General features: G+C 41.4%; 1 protein-coding gene across 8 annotated transcripts in view; it reads left to right on the top strand.

Moving 5' to 3' along the window:
* LOC147023108 (REST corepressor 3-like) overlaps window positions 1-24,613 on the top strand; it is a 110,227-nt gene extending 85,614 nt beyond the window's left edge. For 6 of the 8 annotated variants that reach the window (XM_085888176.1, XM_085888172.1, XM_085888169.1 and 3 more), the window contains 4 exons: window positions 2,695-2,752; window positions 7,459-7,697; window positions 20,800-21,061; window positions 21,966-24,613. In XM_085888176.1, the coding sequence (XP_085744302.1) occupies window positions 2,695-2,752; window positions 7,459-7,697; window positions 20,800-21,061; window positions 21,966-22,036 (630 nt within the window). In that variant the 3' untranslated portion in view covers window positions 22,037-24,613. Of the gene's footprint in view, window positions 1-2,694; window positions 2,753-7,458; window positions 7,698-20,007; window positions 20,779-20,799; window positions 21,062-21,965 lie in introns of those variants that run through there. The other 2 variants (XM_085888170.1, XM_085888175.1) reach the window with 2 other exon arrangements.
* Window positions 24,614-26,223: the final 1,610 nt, after the last annotated feature.

Raw genomic sequence — 26,223 nt, 5'->3', positions numbered from 1 at the left:
ATTATTCTTTGCCTGACGATGAGTTCCAAGACATCCACTGACAACATCAAGGATGGAAGTTTTGAAGGCACTCCACCTCTCTTTAGGATTCCCCAAAGCACCCAAACCCCCCAAATCCCCACTCAGCCTGTTTGCAAATGCCTCAGCTACCCTCTCATCCTTGAGCTTGCCAACATCCAGCCTAGGTTGGGATGGTGCTATCTCCCGGATTTAAGCTGAAACTTCAGAGATGCTACAAGCCTGTGGTCGGTGTTGTGGAACTGAGCACTCCGGTAGACCCTGCAGTTTTGAGTCATCCTCAAACGTCCGTCAACGAGCACATGGTCAATCTCCTTTGTCGCTCCACCAGCGTTGGAATACCAAGTCCAGTGATGAGCCTGTGGGTGCTGAAGCCATGAACCAGCCACACAAAGTCTATGACTTCATTCAAAGTTGAGGAAATTCAAACTATTCTGGTTCACAGTTCCAGACCCATGGGGACCATCACATGTCTCATAACCATCCCTATCTGTTCCAGTCGATACATTGAAATCCCCCAAGAAGAGACGAGTATCTCGCCTGGGGCACTGATCAACCACAGACTCGAGCGCGGCATGGAATGCGTCCTTCACAGTGAGATCACTCGCCTCAGTCTAAGCATATACAGAGACCAGGGAAACGACACCCAAGGAGTGACGAATCCTTCGTCTCATACGCTCGTTGACCGATGTTGCCTCAATTATTATCATTAGTCAGCTTATTAGACACAGCTACAGCAACTCCTTGGGCATGGTAACCACAAGAGCGACCAGACCAATAGTAGGTGTAACCACCCGCCATGATCTCGCCACTATCTGGTCTCCGAACCTCAGAGAGTGCTGCAGTACCGATGTTCAAATGCTTGGGCTCAGATAACAACAGAGAAAGGTGATCATCCTATCTTAGGGATAGGACATTCCAGGCACCCACCCGAAAAGACCGCCTCAGGTTAACCCAAGGAGATGGCTATCTTTTGCACAACACCTCAGCACACACACACCACCGCAATCTGACCCAGGAAGTTCACCCCATGCTTTCCTCCTATCATCAAGGAATGGGGATCCCGAAGGCTTTACCCCAATCCCGTCATCCTGTGAGCTGCCCTGCGAAGGGCAGCAGCACAGGAGGTACTCCTACGGAGTGAGTTTTCAGTTGTTTTTTGCGGCGTGAAGTGTTTTCATTGGCTGGAGTGCTAATCCTGCCACCAATCTCCTAAAAAACATTAACCCAACTGCAAGAGGATGTCCGTAGAGACAGTTTGGCTTAGATGTGGATGGCCCTTGGCTCACAATGAGCTCCTCCACCCTTTGACAATAACTGTTTTAAATGTAGAGGGGCTGACTATAAATGGTGGGGGACGTGGTTTGTGGTTGGTGCATTATGCTGTTTTTATAGAAAATTGCACCCAAGTTCCCAAATAATTTTTTTACAGTATAAGAGCATGCGTCACTCTGTGTATCAGCCCTTCAAACAGAAAATGATATGCAAAATAGTTTCCACAAGCGGTATTATACATTTGCACAAGTCAGCAAAACAAATGACCATCATTCATGTTGGAAATCAGGTCCATATTGCAGCAATGAAGTCGAAGTTCTGGAATCTCCAACTGCATTTTGAAAATGAAGTTGAATTTGGGAAAAATTGGGAAGGCAGCAGCTCTCTCTCTCTCTCTCCCTTTTTCTGTGCTCTTCAATGGGATGGCCGCCAGAGGCAGCCATTTATATCCAGGTAGTGAAACATCATTTCACTCTGGTCATATTCCGAATCTGTAATGTCCTCATGAGGACAACTAGCACACAATGGCTTACTTTTGTGAAAAACACCATGTGATTATTTTTTTATTGTCTAACAGCGAATGCTAGTGGAGGAAATAACCAGAATATGCCATCCAATGGACTGGGGTACTTTTTGGTGAAATACCTCGCAGGATGACTTTTATAATTGGTTCAGAAAGTGAACCTAGATTTGACAGTTCAAACGTGAGTATGCTACTTCTGAGCTATCATGTCAGTCCCAGAAGGATATTGATTGATTTGTTTTTCTTTATTTTATTGTGTACAAAATGTCAGCTCATGAAATAGCCAAGATTTAATTGAAGAAATCCAGGATTTTGATACTTTGGGAGGACACGTTGGAAGCTTTATGTTTGTTTTGAAAATCTCTTTACGTATTTGGTCTGTAATGCATTTACTAACCGCTTGCTGATACCTGCAGTGTAAAGGTTTTTTTTAATTTGTTTTTTGTATACCTTGTCGAGGCTATTATGTGTTCAGGTTCTTGGGAAACAAAGGAAAAAAAACTGCCCATCCTTGGCTCATTTTTGGCACAATTTATTTTATTTAACTGTATATTAACAATGAAGTAGAATTGGCAAAGAAAACCGCTGTTCGAAAACTTTCTGGATATGTTTGTTAAACTATTGCAATGATGTCTATTTGCATTTGTTCAAGTTTTTCTTTTCCAAACAGTTTTACCTCAGGAGATGCTGCAAATCTGTAAATCGTATTTACTTTTCTCGGGAAGGGGAGGAGGGCTAACGTACCGATTTCAGAAAAAGTGGGAGGTGGTGAATTTATTTTCTGTCCAACAAAGTTGGTTGTTGCTGTAACCACCTCAAGCCCCATTGGTAGCTTCGTGCTTGATCTGACACCAACCCTTCCTTTATCATGTCTGCAGGTGAACCCTCGAATCAGTGCCCGCTGGTCAACTGAAGAACAGCTGTTAGCTGTGCAAGGTCAGCCCATCCAACTTCAAAACCAACTGTGACCTCAAGCCTTGCCCAGAGTGACCTAAACCTTGACCCTGACCTGCATAACTTGCCCTTCTGTTGTTATCTTTGATTTTGCTTTCTTGTGGCACAGGGATTATCTGAAGTGTTATGTGTTATGTACACTTTTTCAAGTAAATTTTTTGCTGTATACCATGTTTTGAGCTCAGTGAAATTTGATTATATCAATGGACTGACCATTCTGTAACGAAAAGCTTCTGAATTGTGCCACTGCCTGTCTAATATGACCAAAACCATTTCATTATGTCTGTGTGACCACATTCATGATTCATTCAATGTTGTATTTCTTGTGAAGCATGAGCAAGATACCAAGCCAAGTCTTTTGAGAAAAAAAACAAACAATTACAGTTGTAGAATGTACCAGCTGAGTCCATATATCTGCATCATTCTGTTATATAATTCATGTTGTTGGTGAAAGCATACCCATTGCCACTGAAAAGGCTTGCCAAATGCAAAATCCTTATCTGAGCTAGTCTGACTAAATAATGAACGTTTTCTTTGCAATATTTTACTCAACAACACTTGACATTCGTTGATCTCTCTCTCTCTCTCTTGACATTTTAATTCTCCATCACATTTATAGTTCTGACTGTTTGTTTAACTGGGGGTGTCAAATACTAAGTTAATTTGTGGAATAGTGGGAAGCTGGACCTGCCTAAAATTGCTCCAGAAAAGCCTTCAAGTAGCAGGAAAGCATTTTGGAAATGAACATGTGCATGTTTGAAGGTAGCTTATGTAAATAATGCAAAACGGATCAACAACAACAACAAACGTTTTACAACAATTTTCTTCTTTTTTCAAGGAGTTGGTCGACCAACGCATACTCAATGAAAAGCAAATCAAAGAAGAAAAAACAGAACTTTGACAGGACAATTCAAAAGCTTTAGGTGTTTTGCACCTTGCCAATGTGGAATCCTGTAATTATAAAACAAACCGTGGAGATGTCAGCGAACCAAGTCAACCTTGATCATACTTTGCACAATTATTTACCTAATCACAGTATTTTTTTGTCAACCTTATCTTTTGTAATAGCATTAGGACTGCATGTTCTCCTTTTAAAATTGCTTCAGTGTATGGGATGTTGATTTGACAAATTGAACCCCCCAGTAAATAATATTTATTTAAAAAGTGCCTTCTATTTTTAATTCTAAAAATGGATACATAATAAATATATCAATCCTTAGATTAATAGTTTTGCCTGTGGTCCCTTTGTCTTCAAGCCTCTTCTTCTTCCGGTACAAGGCTGTGAGGTCGTGTCTTTGGCTGAGAGTGTGGCTGGCTGATGCATTGCTCTATGTAGATTATGGCAGGAATTTGGAATTTGTTCATGGTGCCGGAGATATCCCGCCTACTCTTCACGAAGGACACCATGGGGTCTTTAACGTCCACTAACTAATGCCAGCATATGGGATTCGCATTTAATGTCCATCTGAGGGACAGCACACACATTGATGAATCACTCTGCTTGTGAAACACCGGGATGGCAGCTTATAACTTGGTCGTGCCTCGAACACGGGCTCAACAGTTTTGAGGTGAATGTCATCAAACTAAGATGCTGCATGTCAAATCAAGTTTTTATGAAAACTGAACAGAATGATACATTCAGCTGTTTTCATTTGTTGGTTAAAGTTTAATGGTGATTCATTCAGTGGAAGATGTTACTTTATTTTTTTTTTCATTTCAACACTTTCCAGGTGCAACATATTGGAGTAAATAAACTCCCCAATAACTTTCCTGAAACGTTTTTCTTTCGCATAATATATAATTAATTAATTGCAAAACAGCCCTTTTTCTCTCTCCATAATAATTATTTTATTTTTTTATACATGGTCTAGGCTCGTGGAAGAGCTGGGATACAGAACAGACTAAGACACAACATAACAAAGGGAACAGCAGGAGAAATGATAAACAATGGTCTCATCTCTTATTTCTTGCTCCACAGGATAATGTCATGTTCAAAATAAAGTTTGAAGGAAATAGAAAAACAAAGACTATCATCCAGCAAAAACAGTCCTTTAAAGGACTATTAATTTATTTGTGTGCTACATATATGCTCCTTTCCTTTCCTTCCATCTCCTGTCTCCAATTTATTGAACCTCCTTTACCTTCTCCCTTCACTCCTTGCACCCCCACCCTCAATCCTTATGTTCTTTGCTCTCCTCAACCCTCCCCAACTCCTCCACCCCTCTCCAGTGCTTCCCCTTTTGATGGTCCCTAATAAGCTTTGGTGTGATGTGAATTACAAAAACATTCTCTTCATTTCACTCTTGTCTGTATCTGATCATAAATCGTGATGAAAATCATTATTTTATGAGAAGTTTTCGTAAATGGACTGTGGTGATGTTTGGTGTGGGTCTTGTTCCTGAAGCTCCTGGCAGTTGTAGTGGGGGGGGGGGTGGGGGCAAGTGGACACCTGTAGGATTTTCATGATGAGAAGGTGCCACCTATTTTAATTCATTATCTCGGTACCAAAGTACATGAAAATGCATGTTGCCAATTTTGGAAGTGTGGCAGATGGCAGCCATCCTGGATTTCAAAATGGCCGATGTTTTGCCACTATTTTTCGCTTAGTTTCAATGAAACTATTTTACCTCAATTTTGAAAGCAAAAAAATGATAGGTTTTCATTATTGTTAACACTTCAAAATCAATGTAAGTAATATTTTGTTCAAATTACATATGATATCACCCATCCTGAATTTCAAAATGGCCACCAAAAAGTTACAAATTGCATTAAAATTTAAGGGCCATGGTCCGATCGACAGCTTCATCCTAACATTGACCCCCAGATTTAACCGGACGTGGTATAAATTTTGATATAAAAAGAAAGCTGCTATTCTCCTCATTGACCCTGTGAAATTGTAGGGCTGCAAGATGTTTAGTTTGGATTTTGTACGCCAAAACTTGCTTACTATTGGTCAACCAATTAGTTGACCCACAGTATTCTATGGGGCTTGCAAATGCACATTTTTAGCTCTCTTGTCAAAACGATTGAAATACCAGCATGAAACTTCACAGGTGGGGTAGAGGGTCAAAGCCATTCAAACAATCTGAAAACTGCATGTGATGAAATCGGACCATCCCCCTTTAAATATTGTGGTAACAAGTTTTATCTAAAAACAATACCTAATGGTATTTTTCTCTTTAACTTTTTTTGCACAGTTAGACACTCACCTAAGCAACTGGTACTCAGATACACACCTTAGCTCGTATATAAAACGATAAACACAGTCACTTCTATGGACTTAATTTGTAGACTTTATCTCTACAAGCTACAATATTTAAATATCCATTTCAGAGGATAACAAATTTATGAGGTGCAGTATCAATGCGCTCGCACTACCAGCACACACCCCACATACCCCAGACACAATAGCCACACCCACATCTACTATACACACCTTGTAACTGCATGTCCAACAAATGCAGTCTTAACCATGTAGAATGGAACTACATGAACTTGTTGCAAGTTTGCTACTTTCTTAGCCGTATTTAACATCATCATCATCACTGTTCTCTTCATTGTCAGAGTCAACTTCGGGGTTCGAAGGAGCATTGTCGCATAGTTCTTCCCTTTCACAGCATGTACAAAATTCTGTGCAAAACAATCCATTCTTTTTACACTTGCATTGGTGACTGGAACACCGGGTCCACATCCGCATTTCCACATTTCACTAACTGTGTGACGGCATCTGGAGCTGGAGGCAAATGTGTCATCACTGGTATGAAAATTCCATCTAACAAGTTCCAGCCATAGTTCTCTGGGGATGGTATTTCAGGGAATGCAACAATGTCATTATACCATATCATGGCTTGATAATGTGCTCTGGCAATGGCATGTGTGAGTGCAGCTTTAGTTGGGGGAAGATTCTCTGCTTGGGCTTGTTTCCGCTTAAAGAGCCACCATCTTGCATCTGCAACGTTTGTTATTTTTGTTGTTCTAGGAAGATAGAGCTGACATACATAAGCTTCAAGAGCAACACTTGTTGCTTCTGAGACATTGTCTGTGGCACCAAGTTAGGACAATGCTACAACGATGTCATGGTTGTCATCCAAATGATCTAAAACCTTCCAGCATGTTATCTTGCCTAGAAGTAGCATCCTAAAGTTTCTTAGAAATAAGAAAAAAAATACTCTATTTCAATGGATTTAGAAGAATATTTAAATAAATAAACAGCTCATTTCAAATGGTGGCCATTTTGAAATTTAAACTTACCTTATAATTATTTTAAATATGCATACAAGAAATCATAATATCTCTCATACTCATGTTCACTCATCTTATGGGATAAAATGTTGATATTATTTTTAAAATATGAGCAATAATTGTATTCATTGAAGAAAAAAGCATGATCATGGCATCTATTTTGGAATTCAAAATTGCCGCCATTTGACGCAGCTCCAAAATTGGCAACATCAGTTTTCCTGTTCCTAGACATATGTAGAACATATCTAAATAGGTGGCAACTTCTCATCATGAAAGTCCTACGGGCCCATTGTCTAGGACCACTTCCCCCCCACTCCTCCCCCCACTATTTGTTTACAGTTTGTATGAAAAAGGTTCCGTGCCTGTAAAGTCTACTTGAACATTTGCAAGTAAAATCAGTCAGTGTAAAACTTCTACCCCACCTTCTGTTTCTCCTCTTTGTCCAGGTGTGCGAAAGTATGGCAAAGACTTTCGCGCCATCGCTGATGTAATCGGTACGAAGTCTGTGGCACAGATCAAAAACTTTTTTATCAGCTACCGACGACGCTTCAGCCTCGATGAAGTGCTGCAAGAATGGGAATCGGAGCAAGGAGTTACTGGAATAACAACCCGACATCATCGTGACGATGGCACCAAGAGTTCATCTAATAGCTCATCAGCAAAGAATTCTGACGATGACGATGAGGTCAGCAGGGAGTGCGGATGGAAATCTTTAAGAAAATTTACAAGTTGTGTTGTGACAGGAAATTAAATTGACACCAACAACAAAAATGCAACGGGGTTTTTAGCTCAAAGTATTTGTGCCTTATTTTTTGGTGCATAAGTCGATACTTTTTTCCCCAGGAGTCCGGACCTCGACTTTTGCTTATAATCAACTTATCTTTGGTTTAAGACATTCAATTGGATCAATGAAAAAAAAAATTACAAAGTGTGATCTTTTCTGAAATTAATTGTATAATTGTTAATTTAAGACACACGACAGCAAGTTTCCACTTAACATCGTGGATGCGTTCCTAGAAAGTGCAATGTTAAGCAGACGAGATACACCCATAGATGAAGTGTTATATGGGGGGGATGCATTCCCAGATCATATTTTTGGTCTCCCTAACGTAACTTTAACTTTACTTAACTACATGTTAGAGACAAATATTAGGCAAATCCATAAAGAACACATGAAACACACAAATGGACAATGAAATGTACATTTACAGTAGTAATCCCCAAAATGTAGCGCCGACATTCCTTCTCAGGACGAGGGAGGTGTGGGTATGGAGGGAGGGGATAACAGGGAGGGAGAAGCAGGCCTTTGCGTCTTGGATGGACTGCTGGAATAATTTGTGGGCTGGGAATGAAAAGGGGAGATGAGCCAGAATGATACAGCATTCCCCTCGCCCTTGGCTGAGCTTTCGGGTGAGTTGCGCAGCGAATCTGGATTCGAGAAATCTTCGATCAAGCTATCAAACGGGCCACGCAGTGAATCCGGATCCGAGAAGTCATCACCAAGGTGCCGCAAAATTGTGGGATCAGAGCACCATGGAAATATGAATATTTGTATGAAGACAAATCTTGTGTTGAGAAAAACAAAAACGCTAATCACGGCTGCAAAGCCAGGTGGACAAACATTGAGTGCTTGTGTTGCAATACTTGTCAGGTGTTCATGTTTTATTAAGGAGTAGTGAACTTCGACAAAATGTAATGTGCTTTGAGCCAGTGCTGATAATGATTCTGTTGCTTCTTTTAAATGCTGTACCTTTATGTGTTGAAAAACTATTTACATTTCTAATTTATCAGAAAGATCATCTCACAAAGTAATTCAAGCAATATGCACAAAACAGCTCATTAGCATTCATGAGCTGGAAGTCATGCATGCAGCAATGTGTTGAGTGTCAGGGAGTAATTAACACCTCTATTGTTCTGACTGACAGTTTTGCTAACTAACATATTTGATCAGATTCATGTTATGCTCCAAATCAACTTATCTATGAGTTAAGGAAAGAACGAGAATAGCATTCTGCAGAGTGCATACCTCCGCCAGGCTGAACAGTTTGTTTTGCATCCCACTGATCGGCCAGATCTGGATCCGGACCTGAACCAAAATCTAATCGGCTTGTTCTTGTCACCTACCCAACTCATCCACCAAGTTTTGTCATAATCTGTCCAACTTTTTGAAATATCATGCTAAATATCCTTTTTGGCCCTAATTCTCAATGTTGTAGAATCACTTTGAAAAGGAAAAATTATTGTATCCAGATCTGGATTCAGATTTTCACCAAAATCGAATCTATTCGTCCTTGTTACACACCAAACCTGTCCATCAAGTTTCATCTGAATCTGTCCACAACTTTTTGACATATTGTTACATTTTGTTTTTTTTCCTTATCGATCACTCAGTTGTTAAGAATCACTTGTAAAAATTATTGGATCTTCAGAAAAATCGAATCAATTGTTCCTTGTCACACACCCAACCTGTCCACAAAGTTTCGTCCGAATCCGTCCATAATTTTTTGAGATATCATGCTGTATATAGTTTTTGGCCCTGTCTCTCAATCTATAATAATAGTGTGTGTGTGTGTGTGTGTGTGTGTGTGTGTGTGTGTGTGTGTGTGTGTGTGTGTGTGTGTGTGTGTGTGTGTGTGTGTGTGTGTGTGTGTGTGTGTGTGTGTGTGTGTGTGTGTGTGTGTGTGTGTGTGTGCACGCGCACACGTGCACACGCGTTTCCTCCATTATTACAAAACCATGAAACTTAGCAGCCTGAAACTTTGCATGCCGATTTAGAGAACTCCAAGGAAGTGCATGAGTGAAAATTGGGGATGTGGGTGAATTAAAACACTCTTTTTGAACATAATTAACGGCCTTATTTAATTATTTCCTTTATCAGGTGCATCCTCGGCCACCTCGCTCTTAAGGTGTAGCCTCGGTTACCTCGCCGGGGTCTTAATTCGCCATTTTGTTCAGCCTGCTTAACAATGCCTTGAGTTGGAACAGGCCGCAACGATTTCATAACGATAAAGTTTTCTTGGTTTTTTTTTCACTTTCCTCACATATTCCCGAATGCCTGATCATCATACCTATGAATCACTGGATACGTTGCGATGCTTATAAACCTCCAGAGAGGCCAGTGTTTGTGGCTTTATTTCATTTCCGCACATGCCACAACCTTGAGAATCTCTTAAACTAAGCTGAATTACAAAATTTAAGCTCCAGAGCAGAACTTATCAGCAGTTCCGACTGCGAAAAAAATTGTTCATTGTCTAATTCGGACAGAGTTTGATATCTTAGGTGTCTTCGGGAGGTGTTTAATATGACGGATCAGAGATCGCTAATCGATATCCCTGTGTCATAAGAGGCGACCAGGGTTGCGTCAGGAAGGGCATCCGGCGTAAATCCTGTGCAAAATCGTTATGCGGATCATAACGGATGATCCGCTGTGGCGACCCCTAACAGGAGCAGCCAAAAGAAGAAGAAGAGAGATCGGTAATCGCTTACCAAGCCAGCCGTTCCTTACAAACCGTTTCGTTGGAGTGCTTCATTGAGTGCTTAAGCTACTTGGCTGCACTGTAAGCCACACTGTCCATCTGCACGACCACCTGCCTGTGTTGTGTCATGTAGTGCCAAGCCTGTCATTCCGTATTAATGGTTCAATGAAAGTAAGTGATGGATGGATGGGTGGAGGGAAGGGAAAGGATGGAGGGATGTATAGATGGAGGGAAGGGATGGATGGACCAAACAAATTTTTTAGATCCTCGTGGAGGATCTCTAAGTCTTACTCACGTTGTTGTTCTTGTGGACTGTTTTGTTTCACAGCCTACAGTTTTCATCGAAACTTCCTGAAACTTGGCATATATATGTAAAAATACCCTGTGCAGACAGTAACCATCTCCGATTTTGAAAATTCTTCCTAGATAAAAAGTTATGACGTCAAAATATCTCCGCTAATGGAAATCGCCGAAAAAATTATCTCCGAAACTAGGCAAGCTTTTTGAATTCTGTTTGCGTGAATTGAACAGGGCATTAGCAGAGATGAATTACCGCACATATGATACATCACTGTGACGTCATATCAATTTTTATGACGTCATTCCTATTTTTTGACATTTTTTGTTTCACAACCCAGAGTTTTCATCAGATCTTCGTGAAACTTGCCATGTATATGCAGAACGCCCACGCGCAGGCAGTAACCATCTCTGATTTTAGAAATTCTCCCTAGAAAAAAAGTTTACGTCATAATATCGCCGCTAATGGAAATCGCCGATACCATTATCTCCAAAACTAGGCAAGCTGTTTGAATTCTGTTTGCGGGAATCAAGCCAGGCATTAGCACAGATATCGCAAACCTGATGCATCACAATGACGTCATATTCGTTTTTATGACGTCATCATTAAGAGGACGAGGATCTCAGCTCATTCGAGCTTGTTTTATTATCCCCCATCCCCTCGTTTCATCACTCCCCCCCTCCCCCCCGTTGCTGTTCCTTCCTATAACCCTCTTTTCTCTCCCTCATCTCTCGCTTCCCTCCCTCACTCCCACCTTTCTACCTCCCCTTCCTCCTCTCTCTCCCTCCCCTTCCTCCTATCTCTCTCCTTTCTCTCCGCCTCCTTTCTCTCCACCTCCTTTCTCTCTCTCCTTTCTCCCCCACCCCTCTTTCTCCCCCACCCCTCTTTCTCAATCTCCCCGCTTCCTTTCTCCCCGGCTCCTCTTCACTCCTCCCTCCTTTCTCCTCCCTCTCCAGCCCTCCACTTCTTCACTCTCCCCCCCCTCCCTCTCTCTCTCCTCCCCTCCCCCTCTCTTAATGCTCCCATCAGCCAAGCCACGGGTTTTATTTGCTCTTGCTAAACCGTCACTTAAAAAATTGTAGGATCAGGATCTTCACCAAAATCTAATCATTTCCATCCTTGTCACACACCCAACCTGCTCACCAAATTTCCCCTGATTCCATCCACAACTTTCTGAGTTATCTTGTTCGCAGACAGACAGGGGAGAAAACATAACCTCCATCTTACTTCGTTGGCTGAGGTAAAATAAGAAAAATGAGCCAATTTGACTTGTACTCGACATCAACTTATAGGCCGACCAATACGATAGCTGTAGATATTATGATGCAGATGGATGTGAATGGTTGGGACGAGTGTATGAATAGGATTGAATTTGTATACAATTATTTTCCTCCAAAAATTAAGTAAAAATGAGCCGTCTCCTGCAGAAGAAGAAAAAAAAAAAGAAGCGAGCTATGGATTCACAGTTCAAACGTGTCTTCACATGTAAATGCAAACCATTGCGATTGAGGAAAGAAGCCCAATCATGAAATTGTATGTATAACATAATGATGTTACAGTTTATCATGACCTGAAATGAAATGAGAGATCCTGGAAATCCACATGCAGATCACTTCTCCTATATCATATCATCCACGTACATGTCTGTACACAGCGTGTGTCAATCCCCTCTAGTCGGAGTGTTGGCCAGAAAAGCGTGCGTTAGGGTCCGCACAATGTTTTTCTGCATTTTTGTGATCACCAGACCATCTGAATGAATATTCCGATTGATGCCACTCTGGCACCCTTGAACATTTTTGTAATTAATATGTTTGACCATTAATATGCAAATTAGCGGTGGCCATTGTCGAAATTACTATTTTTCTTAATATCTCCAGAAGTAAGCATCCAAAGAGTCTGGTTGAGGTGTCTACACCCATGTTTTTAGGGTCACTGGTCATGATAAACACACTTAAAATTTAATAACATTTAAATTTAGCTCATTAATATGCAAATTACCATAACCCGACCCCCTGAATTTGTCCGCGCCAATCGGCGTTTTTGCAGTACAGTTATACAACAACAACAAAACTGTTTGAAAATAACTTGCACAGAGCTGTTTATCCCCAGTACAGTTGTGAAGAAATGGCTGACCTCACAAGATCAACAGCATGAACTGTTTCTGATCAAGTAACTCGAGGCTTGTAATGTAATGAAGGAAACATGGAGAACTGAGTTTTAAGAAAGAGTAATGTTTTCTGATACAGTAGAATCATCGATATTATTTGCAAGCAAGTTTTTTTTTATTATTATTTAACATGATCTGTCTGAAAGCAACTGTGTATTTTATTGATTTTTAAAAGTACACACGGTGGAACCTGTTTCATGAGAATTTTTTTAAATACGAACAAAGAAATTAAATGTTTACTGATGTTTATAATTACCTCTATTGTTACACGTTGAGGCTCCATCACCATGGGAGACTGTTTGTTTGTTCAGTCCCTGCGATGTAGCTAAAGCTGGAAAACCTCTGGTAACAGTTGGTCCAGACAGAGTGCGAAGTATCATCCGGTCAAGCAAAGCAAGACAAGATGGTATACATGAAGAGTTTGAACAGAGATTACAGGCAGACAAATCTATCGAGCTCAAATGCCATAGAGACTGTGTGTCAACATACACACCAGGCTCACACATAGAAAGACACTTGAAACGAATGAGTAAAGTCTATTTGGAAGATGCTTCAACAAGCAAAATAAGCCGCCGTTCAAAGACGACAGTATTTGACTTTAAAGAACATTGTATTTTTTGCTGAGAAAAGTGCATCATGGACTTTGATAAGAAGAATCCTAATCGTTGGCGGCGAGTTCTCCTTTGTAGGACTGCAGATCGTGTTGATCGGACAACTTTCAAACAAACTATTCTAGATGTTATCGATTCCCGCCAGGATGAAGAAGGACGCCAGGTCAAGATACGATTAATGGGCACAATCAGCGATCTTCATGCTGCTGATGCGAGATATCACGATGACTGCAGAAAGTCCTTCATGGCACGCCGTTCTGTTGCAGCAGCAGCAGCACACAGTGGCAGAGAAACTCAGGACATTGAGCCAGCTGTCAGTTCTACCATCCTATCGATGAAAAACGACATGTTGCGCATCTGGAATTCACTAGAAGTCTACATTATGTGCAAGGATCATGGAGGAAAGCTATACTCTCGATGAACCCTGTTATCCAAATTGTTAGATATACTTGGCATGAGCTTCTGATTCTGTCTGGTGAAGGTGTCGCTAGTTTAATCTTGTTTTGCAGCAGAGCGTCGACTGCGATCAAACTTGGTAGCATCAGATGAAGATGACGCCATTGATGTTTCCATAGAACGAATTGCCAAGAAGGTTGCACAGGAATCTAAGCAGTTGTCGTTCAACCCCAGTTCCTATCAGACTATAATTAATATAGATATTGCGAATGAAGCAGTGAGTTCAACCATTCAATTGCTTCTCTCCAAAATATCAGCTAAACTGGACTGCACACTTCCAGGAGCTCTGATAGGAAACATCATAACGAATATGATCACCAATCGACCAACTTCACTCCAAATAGCACTGGGAGTTCTAGTCAGTCATTAAAGCCTCATCGAGCAGTTGTACAACTATCGTGTGACTTGTTCTTATGATGAGTTTCAGCATTTCAAGGGATCAGCAGCAAAGGCTGCAACTGTTCACTCCGGGATTAGGGGAACCGCCAATGCTGAATGTGGACTCGTTCAGGTTGTTGCTGACAACTTCGACACAAATATCTCATCCCAGAATGGACTCATTTCAACACATTCTCTTGCAGTACTACTTACCATATAATATCAGGAGATATCATCCACATCTGAAGATGAAGCCATCATCAGACGATTGACCCGTGATGAAATGAAGACACCTGTGACAGAAGACATTTCGGTTCAAAGGTACAAAGGACCTGAGAAACCAGCGATGCCAGTTGAAGAAGCCACACGTGTGGTGTTACCTCTCCACGTATTGGCTCATCAAGCCATACAACTTAGGAGAGTTCAAGATATGGAGTTCTCTTTTCTGAAGCAAATCACTTCTGATCAGAACACACCAGTTTGGTGGCTTTGATACGAAGCTCTGCAGAGAGCAAGGATGATCCGTCCAACCTGCAACGAGGGTCATTTATACACCACTCATAGATATGGATCCAGCTGATCCGGACACGATGTTTACAGCAATGGAGGGAAAACGCTTGACCGCAGAGTGTGGACAAACCGTAACCATCTTCACAAACGACGAACAGCTGTATCGAGTGGCCGTTAATGTTAAATGGGTTTATCCTGAGCGATTTACCCAGTTCATACCAAGGCTGGGCGGCATGAACACCCTTATGAGTTTCATCGGTTGTGTGGGGAACTTGATGGCTGAAAGTGAGCTGGAAGACATGATGAAATCTGCCTTTGGAGGTGTTGCTCATATGTTTGGTGGAAAAAAGTTTCCCCAAAACTTCAGGGCCCTGCGATTGGTGACTGAGGAGGTTCTTCGTTCCAGCGTGGCTCAGGCAGAAAGTCATGAAGACTTAATGGACACTCTTGAAACAAAAGCAACAAAGAGCATGACCACACAACTATGGGTACAGAACCTTGTGAAACCTGTATTCATCATGATGGCGTTTGTTCATGCTGAGCGTGAAGGAGACTGGCCATTGCATCTTTGGGCTATGAAGGAGATGCTCCCCTACTTCCTTGTGGCTGGAGATCACAACTATGCTGGATATGGGCTCTACTACCTTCGATCGATGGAAAGGCTTCATGGAGACATTCTGGAAATGTTCTTAAAAGGAGATCACGTGATGCGGCACAAGAAGGTCCTATAGAACGGCATATGGTCAGATATGTACATCGAGTCCACATTCATGCGCTACGGTCATGGAATACATGGAATCTTTGGCATTACACTGAAGAAGTGGCCCTATAGTATGCACACATTTAGTCAGATAGTCCACGATCTCACAGATATGTCTGAGGGTCACATAGTCACAGAGGTGACCATTCACAAGGAAGATAAGCCCTCACGCATACGATCTGATGCAGAGGACCGAGATAAGATAAGGAGAAAACTCCAGTCCTGTATCAACCCACTTGACCCAAACGAACATGCAGACAGAGTTGTCAACATTGTAACTGGCAGAATTGGACCGGAGAAGGTGAACGTGCCAAGGGCAGTTGACATTGGCCGAGCACAGATGCATTCGTATGAAGAAAGCTGGCCAGCAGGATTCAACGCTCCCTTATCTAAACAAGTCATAACTATGGCAGTGACACGGAAAGTCATGCGTGTGGGATCTACTGAGGTTTGTGATCTAAATCTCATCTACTCCAGGGTCATGGGACTCCAACAAAGTCGAAACTTCAAACTATGTGATGTCTTAGAGTACGAGCTTGCACCTGTGCCAACATCAATGTTCGATAAAAAGGGGGAGATGAGAAAAGCAAAGACCAAGTCGACATTGAAGAAGAATCTCCAAGTGGAAATTTCAACAAGACTGGGTCCACAACCTGAAGTCACCATCTTAGATGGTTGTGCAATCCTCTGGGTTATTCATTGGCCTAACAGGGGAATTGTGCAAGACTTTGTTGACAACTTCATGAGCTACATCATGGCAAAGGTGGACAAATCAGATGTATATCTAGTATTTGACAGATATCATGATTTCAGCATTAAAAGTGGAACAGCATTAGCAAGAGCTGGCGCCACAGGTTGAACAGCCAGACTCCACTACCTCCACAGCTGGTTGTTCTGTCAGTAAATGAGAACAAAGTTCAGCTGATAGAACTGATTGGCCAGAATTTGATTGACGTTAGTCAACAGAGAAAGCAGAGCCAACACAGGCTTGTCATGACGGGACAGGAGTCTACCTCAGTGGAAATACACCACGGAGCCCAAAGGTGTCACACTGATTTGAAGACCACGCATGAGGAAGCAGATGTCATCATGATTCAGCAAGTCACTAAAGTTGCTGAAGATGGCACAAAATGCATCACAGTCATCTGTGATGATAATGATGTGTTCATCTTGCTTGTGTATCACTTCGCAGAACTTCATCTGCAATGCTGCGTAACAATGGAAGCAATATGTCCTGGCCGATCGTTGATCGACATTGGGGCCACTGCCAGAAAGCATGCCGGGATAGTGCAAGACCTACTAGCTTTACATGCACTGAGAGGTTGTGACACCATTGCCCAGATGTATGGTAGAGGTAAACTGACTGGCAAGAAGACACTCGCAGCAGGCCATTCACTTCAAAAACTTGGGAATGTGGATGAATCTATTGAGGATGTCATCGCCGAAGCCACTGTGTTCATGGCTGTTTGCTATGGTAGCAAGGAGAGAAGCAACATGTCTGATGTTCGCAAAGAGGTGTGGTCTTTGAAGATGGCGAAACCAAATGCCAGTAATGCACCAGACCTAAAGGCTCTGCCACCAACTACAGAGTCCTTTGAACAAAACATGCGACGTGCTCATATCCAGACAGCAATATGGAAGTCAGCTGCTGAGCTGCAGCCACCATCTCTGGATCCCACTCAGTACGGATGGAAACATGATGAGGCATCAAGATCATTACTTCCAATTATGCTGCCGCCCAATGTCGCTCTTGCACCACCAGAGATCTTGGAGCTAATACGATGTGGATGTTCCTCCGACAAGCAATGCTACACAGCTCAATGCCGCTGCACAGCAGCCAAGTTACCATGCACAGTTTTCTGTACGTGCCATGGAGATACTGGCTGCAAAAATGAGCGCACCAAGACAGCTGCTGCATTTGCCCTTGATGATGACTCTGACACTGAATGAGACACCAAGCACTGAAGTAGTCTTCATAAGGTTTACAAACCTGTTATATATATATATATATATATATATATATATATATATATATATATATATATATATATATATATATATATATATATATATATATATATATATATATATATATATATATATATATATATATATGAACATTTGATTTACACAGGAATGTCTTCTTTTGTTCATGTTGTTAGCTGCTTTCATTGCATACTGTCGAATTGTTGAATCTGTATGAATAATAAAGTGATCTATTTTCACAAAGACAAGTGTTTTTTTCCTATCTATCTGTCTTTATCGACATTTTCAATAATGGTGACTGTTAATTTGCATATTAATGAGCTAAATTTCAATGTTATCAAATTGTAAGTGGGTTTTTCATGACCAGTGACCCTAAAAACATGGGTTTGGACACCTCAACCAGGCTGTTTGTATGCTTACTTCTGGAGATATTAAGAAATATTGTTATTTTGATAATGGCGACTGCAAATTTGCATATTAATGAGCTAAATTTAAATGTAATTAAATTTTAAGTGGGTTTATCATGACCAGTGACCCTAAAAACATGGGTGTAGACACCTCAACCAGGCTATTTGGATGCTTACTTTTGGAGATATTTAGAAAAATAGTAATTTTGACAATGGCCACCGCTAATTTGCATATTAATGGGTTTCTACAAAAATGCTTAAAGGGTGCCAGAGTGGCATCAATCGGAATATTCATTCAGATGGTCTGGTGATCACAAAAATGCAGAAAAACATTCTGCGGACCCTAATGCAAGGTCATCTTGAAAATGGTGTTTGACATCCAGACTACTCTCTATATTGGCTATCGAAATGGTCTAATCCGTTTAGGAATGGCTCGGTGTCATTTAATACCAAAGGAGTTGGCTCACACCATGGAATCGTTCATGAGGGGTGACAGGTGTTGCTTCTCAGAAAATGCTCATTGCAGTGCCATTTCTAGGGCAGATGCATGAGATAACACCAGACTTAACTTTCACATAAATGCAGCTGTTGAGATTGGGGGAAGTGATGTCACTCCTCAGAGCACTCTGGGTATCAGTGACATCATATTTGACAACGCTTTTCTCTCTGTACTTAGTGGGGCAATCAAGAAGGAATTTCTTCCTCCGCATGAATATCAACCTATGGGATGTTTTCTGTGCTCTGTCCTCTAAATGCTGAGCATCAAGCAAGGAAGCAGCATGAACCATTTTTAAAGTCTTTGGTATGACTCGACTTGGAATGACTGTTGTGTTAAAGAGCTAATTTTATTTAAATATTTGAGGCTTCACTCAAAACTAATAGTGGGTTAAGGAGAAAATAATCTTGAGTGAGTGTTTCTGAGTCACTGCCTGTTTTTCAGTGATATGGTAGAATGAGAGGGAAGGAGGATATACAGTGGCCTGCAAAAGTATTCACTACCTACCAATAATGCCACATTTACATTAATTACGAATTACGTAGAAACAGTTTTTCCAAATGAACCTTTTTAATCACAACTGAAGAGATCAAACTAAACACTGTTAGAGCTGAAGCAGGTTGCATGTCAGGAATACCTGCAAAAAACATGTACAAATCAAAATTCACTGGTTGTAAAAGTATTCAGCCCCTTAGGTCAGCACTTGTTGGAAGCACCTTTTACAGCAATGACTGCTATGAGTCATTTTGGGTTGGTCTCTCTACCAGCTTTGCACAGTGAGATGGTGAAATGTTTTCCCATTCTTCACGTGAAAATTGCTCTCATTCTGCCAAGTTTGATGGGGATCGTAGATGGATTGCAATCTTCAAGTTACACCATAATTGTTCAACTGGGTTCAAGTCAGGACTTTGGGGCACTAAAGAACATTAATTTTCTTCTTATTCAGACACTCGAGTGTGGCTTTAGCTTTGTGCTTCAGATAATTTTCCTGCTGAAATGTGACTGTCTTACCCAGTTCAAGATTCATGGCTGAATCAAGTAGGTTTTCATCAAGGATTGTCCTATGATTTGCATCGTCCATCATCCCTTCTATCCTGACAAGTGTGCCAGTCCAAACTGATGAAAAGCATCCCCATAACATGATGCTGCCACCATCATGCTTGATCGTTGGGATGTCGTTAATTGGGTGATGTGCAGTGTTAGGCTTGCTCTAGACGTAATGCTTTTAATTTAGTCCAACATGTTCAATTTTTGTGTCGTCTGACCAAAAATCCGTTCTCCACGTGCCTGTGATATCGTCAAGATGCTTTTTCGCAAATTCCATATGAGCTTTTAGATGCGTCTTTTTCAGTAATGGCTTTTCTTGACACCTGTCTGTCGAGGCCAACTTTGTGAAGGGAATGGGATATTGTTGATTGATGAACACTGACCCGCATCTCGGAACTTGCAGATCTTTCAAAGTCATTGTTGGATTTACAGTGACATGCCGGACCAGTTTCCTGCTTGCCTGGCAGCTGTGTTTTGATGGGTGACCTGATCTGGGTGGAGTCAGGGTGGTATGAAACATCTTCCACTTCTTAGTGATGGATTTCACCGTACTCAAAGGGATGAGTGACTTTGAAATCTTCTTATAACCCTCTCCTGAATGGTGTTTCTCCACCACTTTATGTCTGACTTCTTTGGAAAGCTCCTTGGTCTTGATGTTTTCCTTGTTGGTTGACAAGTGAGTTGCACCTTAAAACTCCTTCGATAAGTGGTGGAGCTTCATTTTTAAGTTAAACCACTGACCACATACAGGTGAAACCTATTACACTTATTTTATAACCTTTCAAACAAATAATTTGCTCCTGCATTGATTTACAGTTAATTTGGAAAGTGTTTGAATACTTATGCAACTGAGAATCATCTGATTTTCTCTGTTAATCAAAGTTCTTCACATTTTATCTGAATTTTTTTAGCCTTAGCACTCTGGGAAGATGCTTTATTAAGTTTGATTTGCAAGCATCATGAAATACAAGTTCAGCTGGCATCAAAATGTGAAAAATTTGGAAGGGGGTGAATACTTTCGCAGGCCACTGTAGAAGGGGAAAGGGGGGAAAATTGGGATATGAATGAAAAGGGAGCGTATTTAAAAATATGAGGTGAAATTGCCTTGAATATTTTTTTTAACACTTGAGATTTGAACATTCGTATTGTAAACTTGACCCAACTCGCATAATTGTAGTTTTCTTTGTGCACACAGGTTCAGCCTGTTATGATGCCTGACCCAGCCCCTCCTCCTCCTGTGAGTGTCTCCCTAAATCCTCCGCCACCACTCCTTCGCCCACCCCTACCTTCTGGGCCATCACTTCACCATCAGCCTCCACCACTGCAGCCACAACACCCAAGGTTTATTCATGGCGGACCACCTACGCAGCCTCCTCCACTCATTCGACCTACGCCCAACCCTCCCAGGCTCAATCCGCGACCCCTTCTCGCCAGCCATCCACCATCACTGCTACAAGGCAATAGCAGCAGCAGCAGCAACTCCAGCTACTTGTATTGATAACAAGTCTCTCCTTTGCAAACCATTTACACGCCACATTTGGCATTTTAAAGTTCTCTACTCAATAATCTGCCTGATCAATGACCTGAGTTTGCAATTAGATAAGATGAACACACACTTATCATCACACCTTGACAGCAGCCCCTCTTTCCCATTGTCCAAGTTATAGGATTTGTTGTGTGCACTGGCATAAACACAAACAATCGTTCTTGCTATGTATTGGCATCACTACATTCTGATACCTTCCTGGACTACAGAGGCTTTAAGAACCGCTTTTGGCAGAGGTTGGGATTATCAGGGTTATGGGAGCACATGGTCATGAGAATGTATAGTTCATCTGATACAGTATGTCTTGGTTCCTGTTGCATTACTTTTCCAACCTGCTTTCTTGAAGTATTCTCTCTTTGCCTTTTGTTATAATGGCTGCTGATTAATCTTATTCCTCTTTTTCTTTTCTATGCAGCACATTGCTGCGGATAGCATCATTTAGCCTTATTCACGGCTGTGCCGCTGATGCAGTGACTTGTAAGTTAGGGTAGGAAATTATTAATTTGTCCATGATGCCAGTGATACCTCGCCTTTCTTCAAGGACACAATGGGATCTATAACATCCACCAACTTATGCTGGCAGATGTGGCATCCAATTTAACGTCCATCCGAGGGACGGCACACACATTGATGACTCGCCCTGTCTGCGAAACACCGGATGACAGTTTGTAGGCGGGTCCATATTCGAACCCAGGCTAGACAGCTCAGAGGCAAGTGTGCACACCTCTAGGCTATCCTGCCAGCACCTATTTAGCTCATTGCATTGCTATAGAATGATGGCTACTTGCAGTATGCTCATCATTTTCACATTGCAGGGGATTTCAGGAAACTGAATGAGCTCCCTCAGTCTCCACAACTCTTCTTCAGTTCACCTACGAGCCACTGAAGCAAACTGGGCTATTCAACATGATACAAGGTATGAGAAAAGGCATTTCAAAATTTCGGTTCCTAATTACAATCTCAATCAACCCCAAGTGAACAAAGAGTAGTTTTTGTTGACAACCTCAAACATTTTGTTGAAAATTGCCATTCACACCAAAGGTGTACTGACCTTGAAAGATTACTTTAGTGCACTAAACTCAATTTGGCTCTGTATGTGGGATCGCCCCGTTTGTTTTGAAGGGGCTTTATCCTTTTTTTATGCAATACCTAAATATTTCCCACATGCTAGATGCTTGCCTCATACTCAATTGCTGATGTCTGCATTATCTATTGATGGGTTTTGTACAATTCCATGTTTGTCCTCGGTCTTTTATCGGTCTGTTCATGAAGTAGTACAAATTTCACTGTTTCCAATACTGGTGAGATGTCTGTGTCATTACAAAGATGATCACATGCTGTATGTAGTAAAGCAAGTAAGCAGAAGGAGGTTGATGCCATTGGTAAATCCCTTCAACTAGTATATTGATGATATGATTTGTCTCTACTGTACAGCGCAACCAATACACAATTATTGTCCATAACCTACCTCTGTGCATGTCTTGTATCTCTACCTCTCAGTTAGTTCGTAATCCCTACTGTTTGCATCAAGTCTATGGTGTGTGTGTGTGTGTGTGTGTGTGTGTGTGTGTGTGTGTGTGTGTGTGTGTGTGTGTGTGTGTGTGTGTGTGTGTGTGTGTGTGTGTGTGTGATATTTCTGCAACTACCTGGTCTGCAATTTTTTTTTCTTTGGGTGTGGGGAGGGGAGGGAATATTTTTCCCATCTTGTTTGTGCTTCCAGGAAATTTCCTGATGCTCTGCTCTACCCTCTGCTTTACACCCATACTTGGTATCTCACAAACACTTCCTGTACCACCACAACACTACTAAGTGATAATGAAGTTTATATTTTGGATGCTCGGACTCCTTTTGATGCTTTAGAATCATTCGCTCAGTTTGCCGTTCCCATCAACCACAAGGACAGTTGCACAGCCGTCTCAATGTACCGCAACACCTCTGGCTTGGAAGCCTCAAGGCCAAGACCACTTAAAATTGCTGCACTCGGGATAATGATGCCTACTTATCACTCCCTTCATCAATATGTCATTGTTCATTCAGCATTCACTGTACTTGGAAACATCGCTACTTTCCATGGTATTCTCAGGCAGCATGGTAAATATAGAGGGAAAAGAGCTTTTAAAATTTTTATTTTTTATTTTGATATGCTTTTCGTTTTCACTTCTTTTCACAATGGTATGTTGATGTTGGAATTCTGAGAAATGGTTGTTTTCATTTTCATTAAGCCATTTTTCTGGTGCCTTCAAGACCTCAAGCGTCCCTATTTCAATTATAGCTTAAATTAATAATTCCGAAGTCAAGAATTGTCAATTATCTCGATGTATACGGCTATGTTAAGCCACGGGGAATGGAGGAAGAGTTCATGTTCTTAAATGCATCCAGGAAACTATTCAACTATTTCATGATTAGCACACAGATGGGCAGGTCCCATTTCAAGCCTCTGTGCCTCTTCCACTGTGCAAATATTTTTTAAGCTCGGGCTGGCCCAGGATTATCTTCTTTTTTCGTTTTTTTTTTTTAATCACAGATTTATAAATCATGGAAAAGTTCTGACTTGACCTTGCAGGTCATAATATGCATCATCATGCTTTCTCAATAACACTAAGCCTAATAAGTAGATTAATTGCATGCAAAGTGCTGTATTGTTTGCAAAATTTTACATTGCAAGAGATAGTCGGATACGCTCGAATCGCAAACGAAGGTGAATTGAAACATGCCCAAAATTCCATCAATGTCATGGAAAACGTGCCCAAACGTCTCCTCGTCTTTTCTGTTAGCCTCTTCTCTGCTTACTTATTGCTGGGTTGCTTACCTCTCTTTGATTTGGAAATTCCAGTTGGCTACTACCATGCAGGAGGAAATGAAGCAGTTCGAGTCGAACTAAAGGAATATTTTGAAGATTTTATTTTATTTCTTTTGTTTTTTTTTATCATGCCATCATCCACCATCCTGTTTGGTTTCTCTTGCGCTTGCTATCGCTAAAACTGACATTATTTGCTATTGTCAAAAAATAATCATAGCAAATTAACGAATTGCTTTGCTTTTGATTCTGCATTTGGCACTGCGTAGGAGTGTTAATTGTATACTGTTTTTTGTAATAAGGAATTGATTGAAAGCTGTGCCATGTACATGCATGATGAACTTTTTACTGAAGATCAGGTTGGACTGATGATGTAGTTCTTGTCTTTTGTCTATGAGCTAATTCCCCCCCCCCTTTTTTTGTCTCCTGTGTGTGTATGTCACTCTCCACATTTCTGTCTGTGTTTTTCTAGTTGTCCGTCTTGTAGTGGTTTGCTGTGAGCAATTGAAAAGCTCCTTTCTTTTCTTTTTTTTTTTCTACCTGCAATCCTGAGGAGCTTTTCTCTCTCTGGTTTTAACATGGTGCTATGCCTCTGCATTGCATTGGGAATAGTGTATTGCATTGCTGTAGTGAGTGAAATTACCTCCAATAAATGTTTGTTCCTTATTGAATTGTGCTTATTTATTTTATTTTGTTGCATTTCAAACATCTTGAGATCTATTTGCAACTAGCACAGGTTACCGTTGTTTAACGTTCAGTGGCATGATTCTGTGTTGGTCATAATTATGTTACAAGCTATTTGGGGGGGTTGAATATGTAGTGAAGGCTCGTGGAAGAGGCAGAACACAACATTAACAAGAGAAGGAGAAATGCCAACAGCAGAGTGGAGGAAGAAAAACGATGGACAAACAAGAGATGCTAGTAATGGTGAAGGGTAGCGGAGAACGCAAAGGGTGGACGAGATGGATACATTAGCAAAATTTAGGGAGAGGTGAGGGTGGTTTCACAGGTATAGAAAACGTGTCATGGTTTGGATGGAGGATGATTTGAGATGATATGGTGAACCTGGGTCTTGAAGACCTGGGGTGAGGGGAATAATGAGATTGAAGAGAGTGGAAGTTGGTTCCATAGGTGGGGGTGAAAGAAAATGAGGTGAGCAGTGGTTCTGGATTTCGGCAGTTTAACTAGGAGAGGGTTCATTGGGAACCACGTGCATCCTACAGATACCTGGTTTGGGGGGGGGGGGGCGGGGAGTGGTACAAACCACGGAGAGGGCAAATTGTGAGGCAGGGTCACCAGCTCAGAGTGGAGAGCAATACTCCATCAAACGGCAGATGAAAGCCTTCAAGGTGGATAGGAGTTCAGGTGTGCCAAGGAAGGACTTTGCACGACGGAGGATGCCCGGTCGGCAGCTGGCTTTGGAGGCCAACTTCCTTTTACTTAGCAAAAATATTCTCTCTCCTAACCCCATTTCCACCTACCCCTTATCTATGTAGCACCATTTTGACCCAACAAAGTTCAGCAAACATTGTTCTAGTCACTGTAAATATTCCTGCAAAAGTGACAGCTTTGTCCTAAGATGTGTTTTTTTTTTTTGCTGAAATGCATTGTGCCTCTGATTGTATTCCGATTTTAAGCACCTCTGTTACAAAGTATGACATCATTGTCTTCATCACAAATTTGTTGAAAACTGTTGATCTTTTTCACTGAAATGCTGTTTCTCTCAATCCAGTGCATACCAGGACAAACATAGGGGCAATACCCCTGAGCGCTCACCTTGTAGCGGCTGGATAAGATAGCCAAGGAACCACTGGTAAGCCAGGGAACCACAAAATGTGTAACGGAGAAGAAAGTAAATACCGATGGGTTTTGTTTTTAATGCCATGAACAAACTTTGGTACATCACGGGTGATGAAGGTTGTGGTCAAGTTTCATCGAAATTGTGTGTGTAGTTTCAGAAAAGAAAGAAAGTACTTCTTTGGGGGGGGGGGTAATCCCCCCTCCCCCATAGAGCCCCTTAGACCCCATTTTTTTAATGTCCTGAACAAATTTTAGGACATCACGGGTGATGAAGGTGGTGGTCAAGTTTCATCAGAATTGTGTGTGGAGTTTCTGAGAAGAAAGAAAATACCTCTTTTGGGGGGAAACTCCACCCCCTCCAGGATACCAGCATGTTGGCACTCTTTTTGCCGACCTCGGAAGGATGACAGGCAGAGTCAACCCCACCTGGTATTAATTCAACAGCTAAGTGGGATTTGAACTCAGGATCCTGGGAT

The sequence above is a fragment of the Eptatretus burgeri genome, chromosome 7, assembly GCF_056783735.1.
Source record: "Eptatretus burgeri isolate ZD-2024b chromosome 7, Ebu_testis_v1, whole genome shotgun sequence".
In the NCBI taxonomy this organism is placed as follows: domain Eukaryota; kingdom Metazoa; phylum Chordata; class Myxini; order Myxiniformes; family Myxinidae; genus Eptatretus; species Eptatretus burgeri.
Note: the sequence above shows the minus strand (reverse complement) of the source record. Positions and strands in the feature narration are given on the sequence as shown.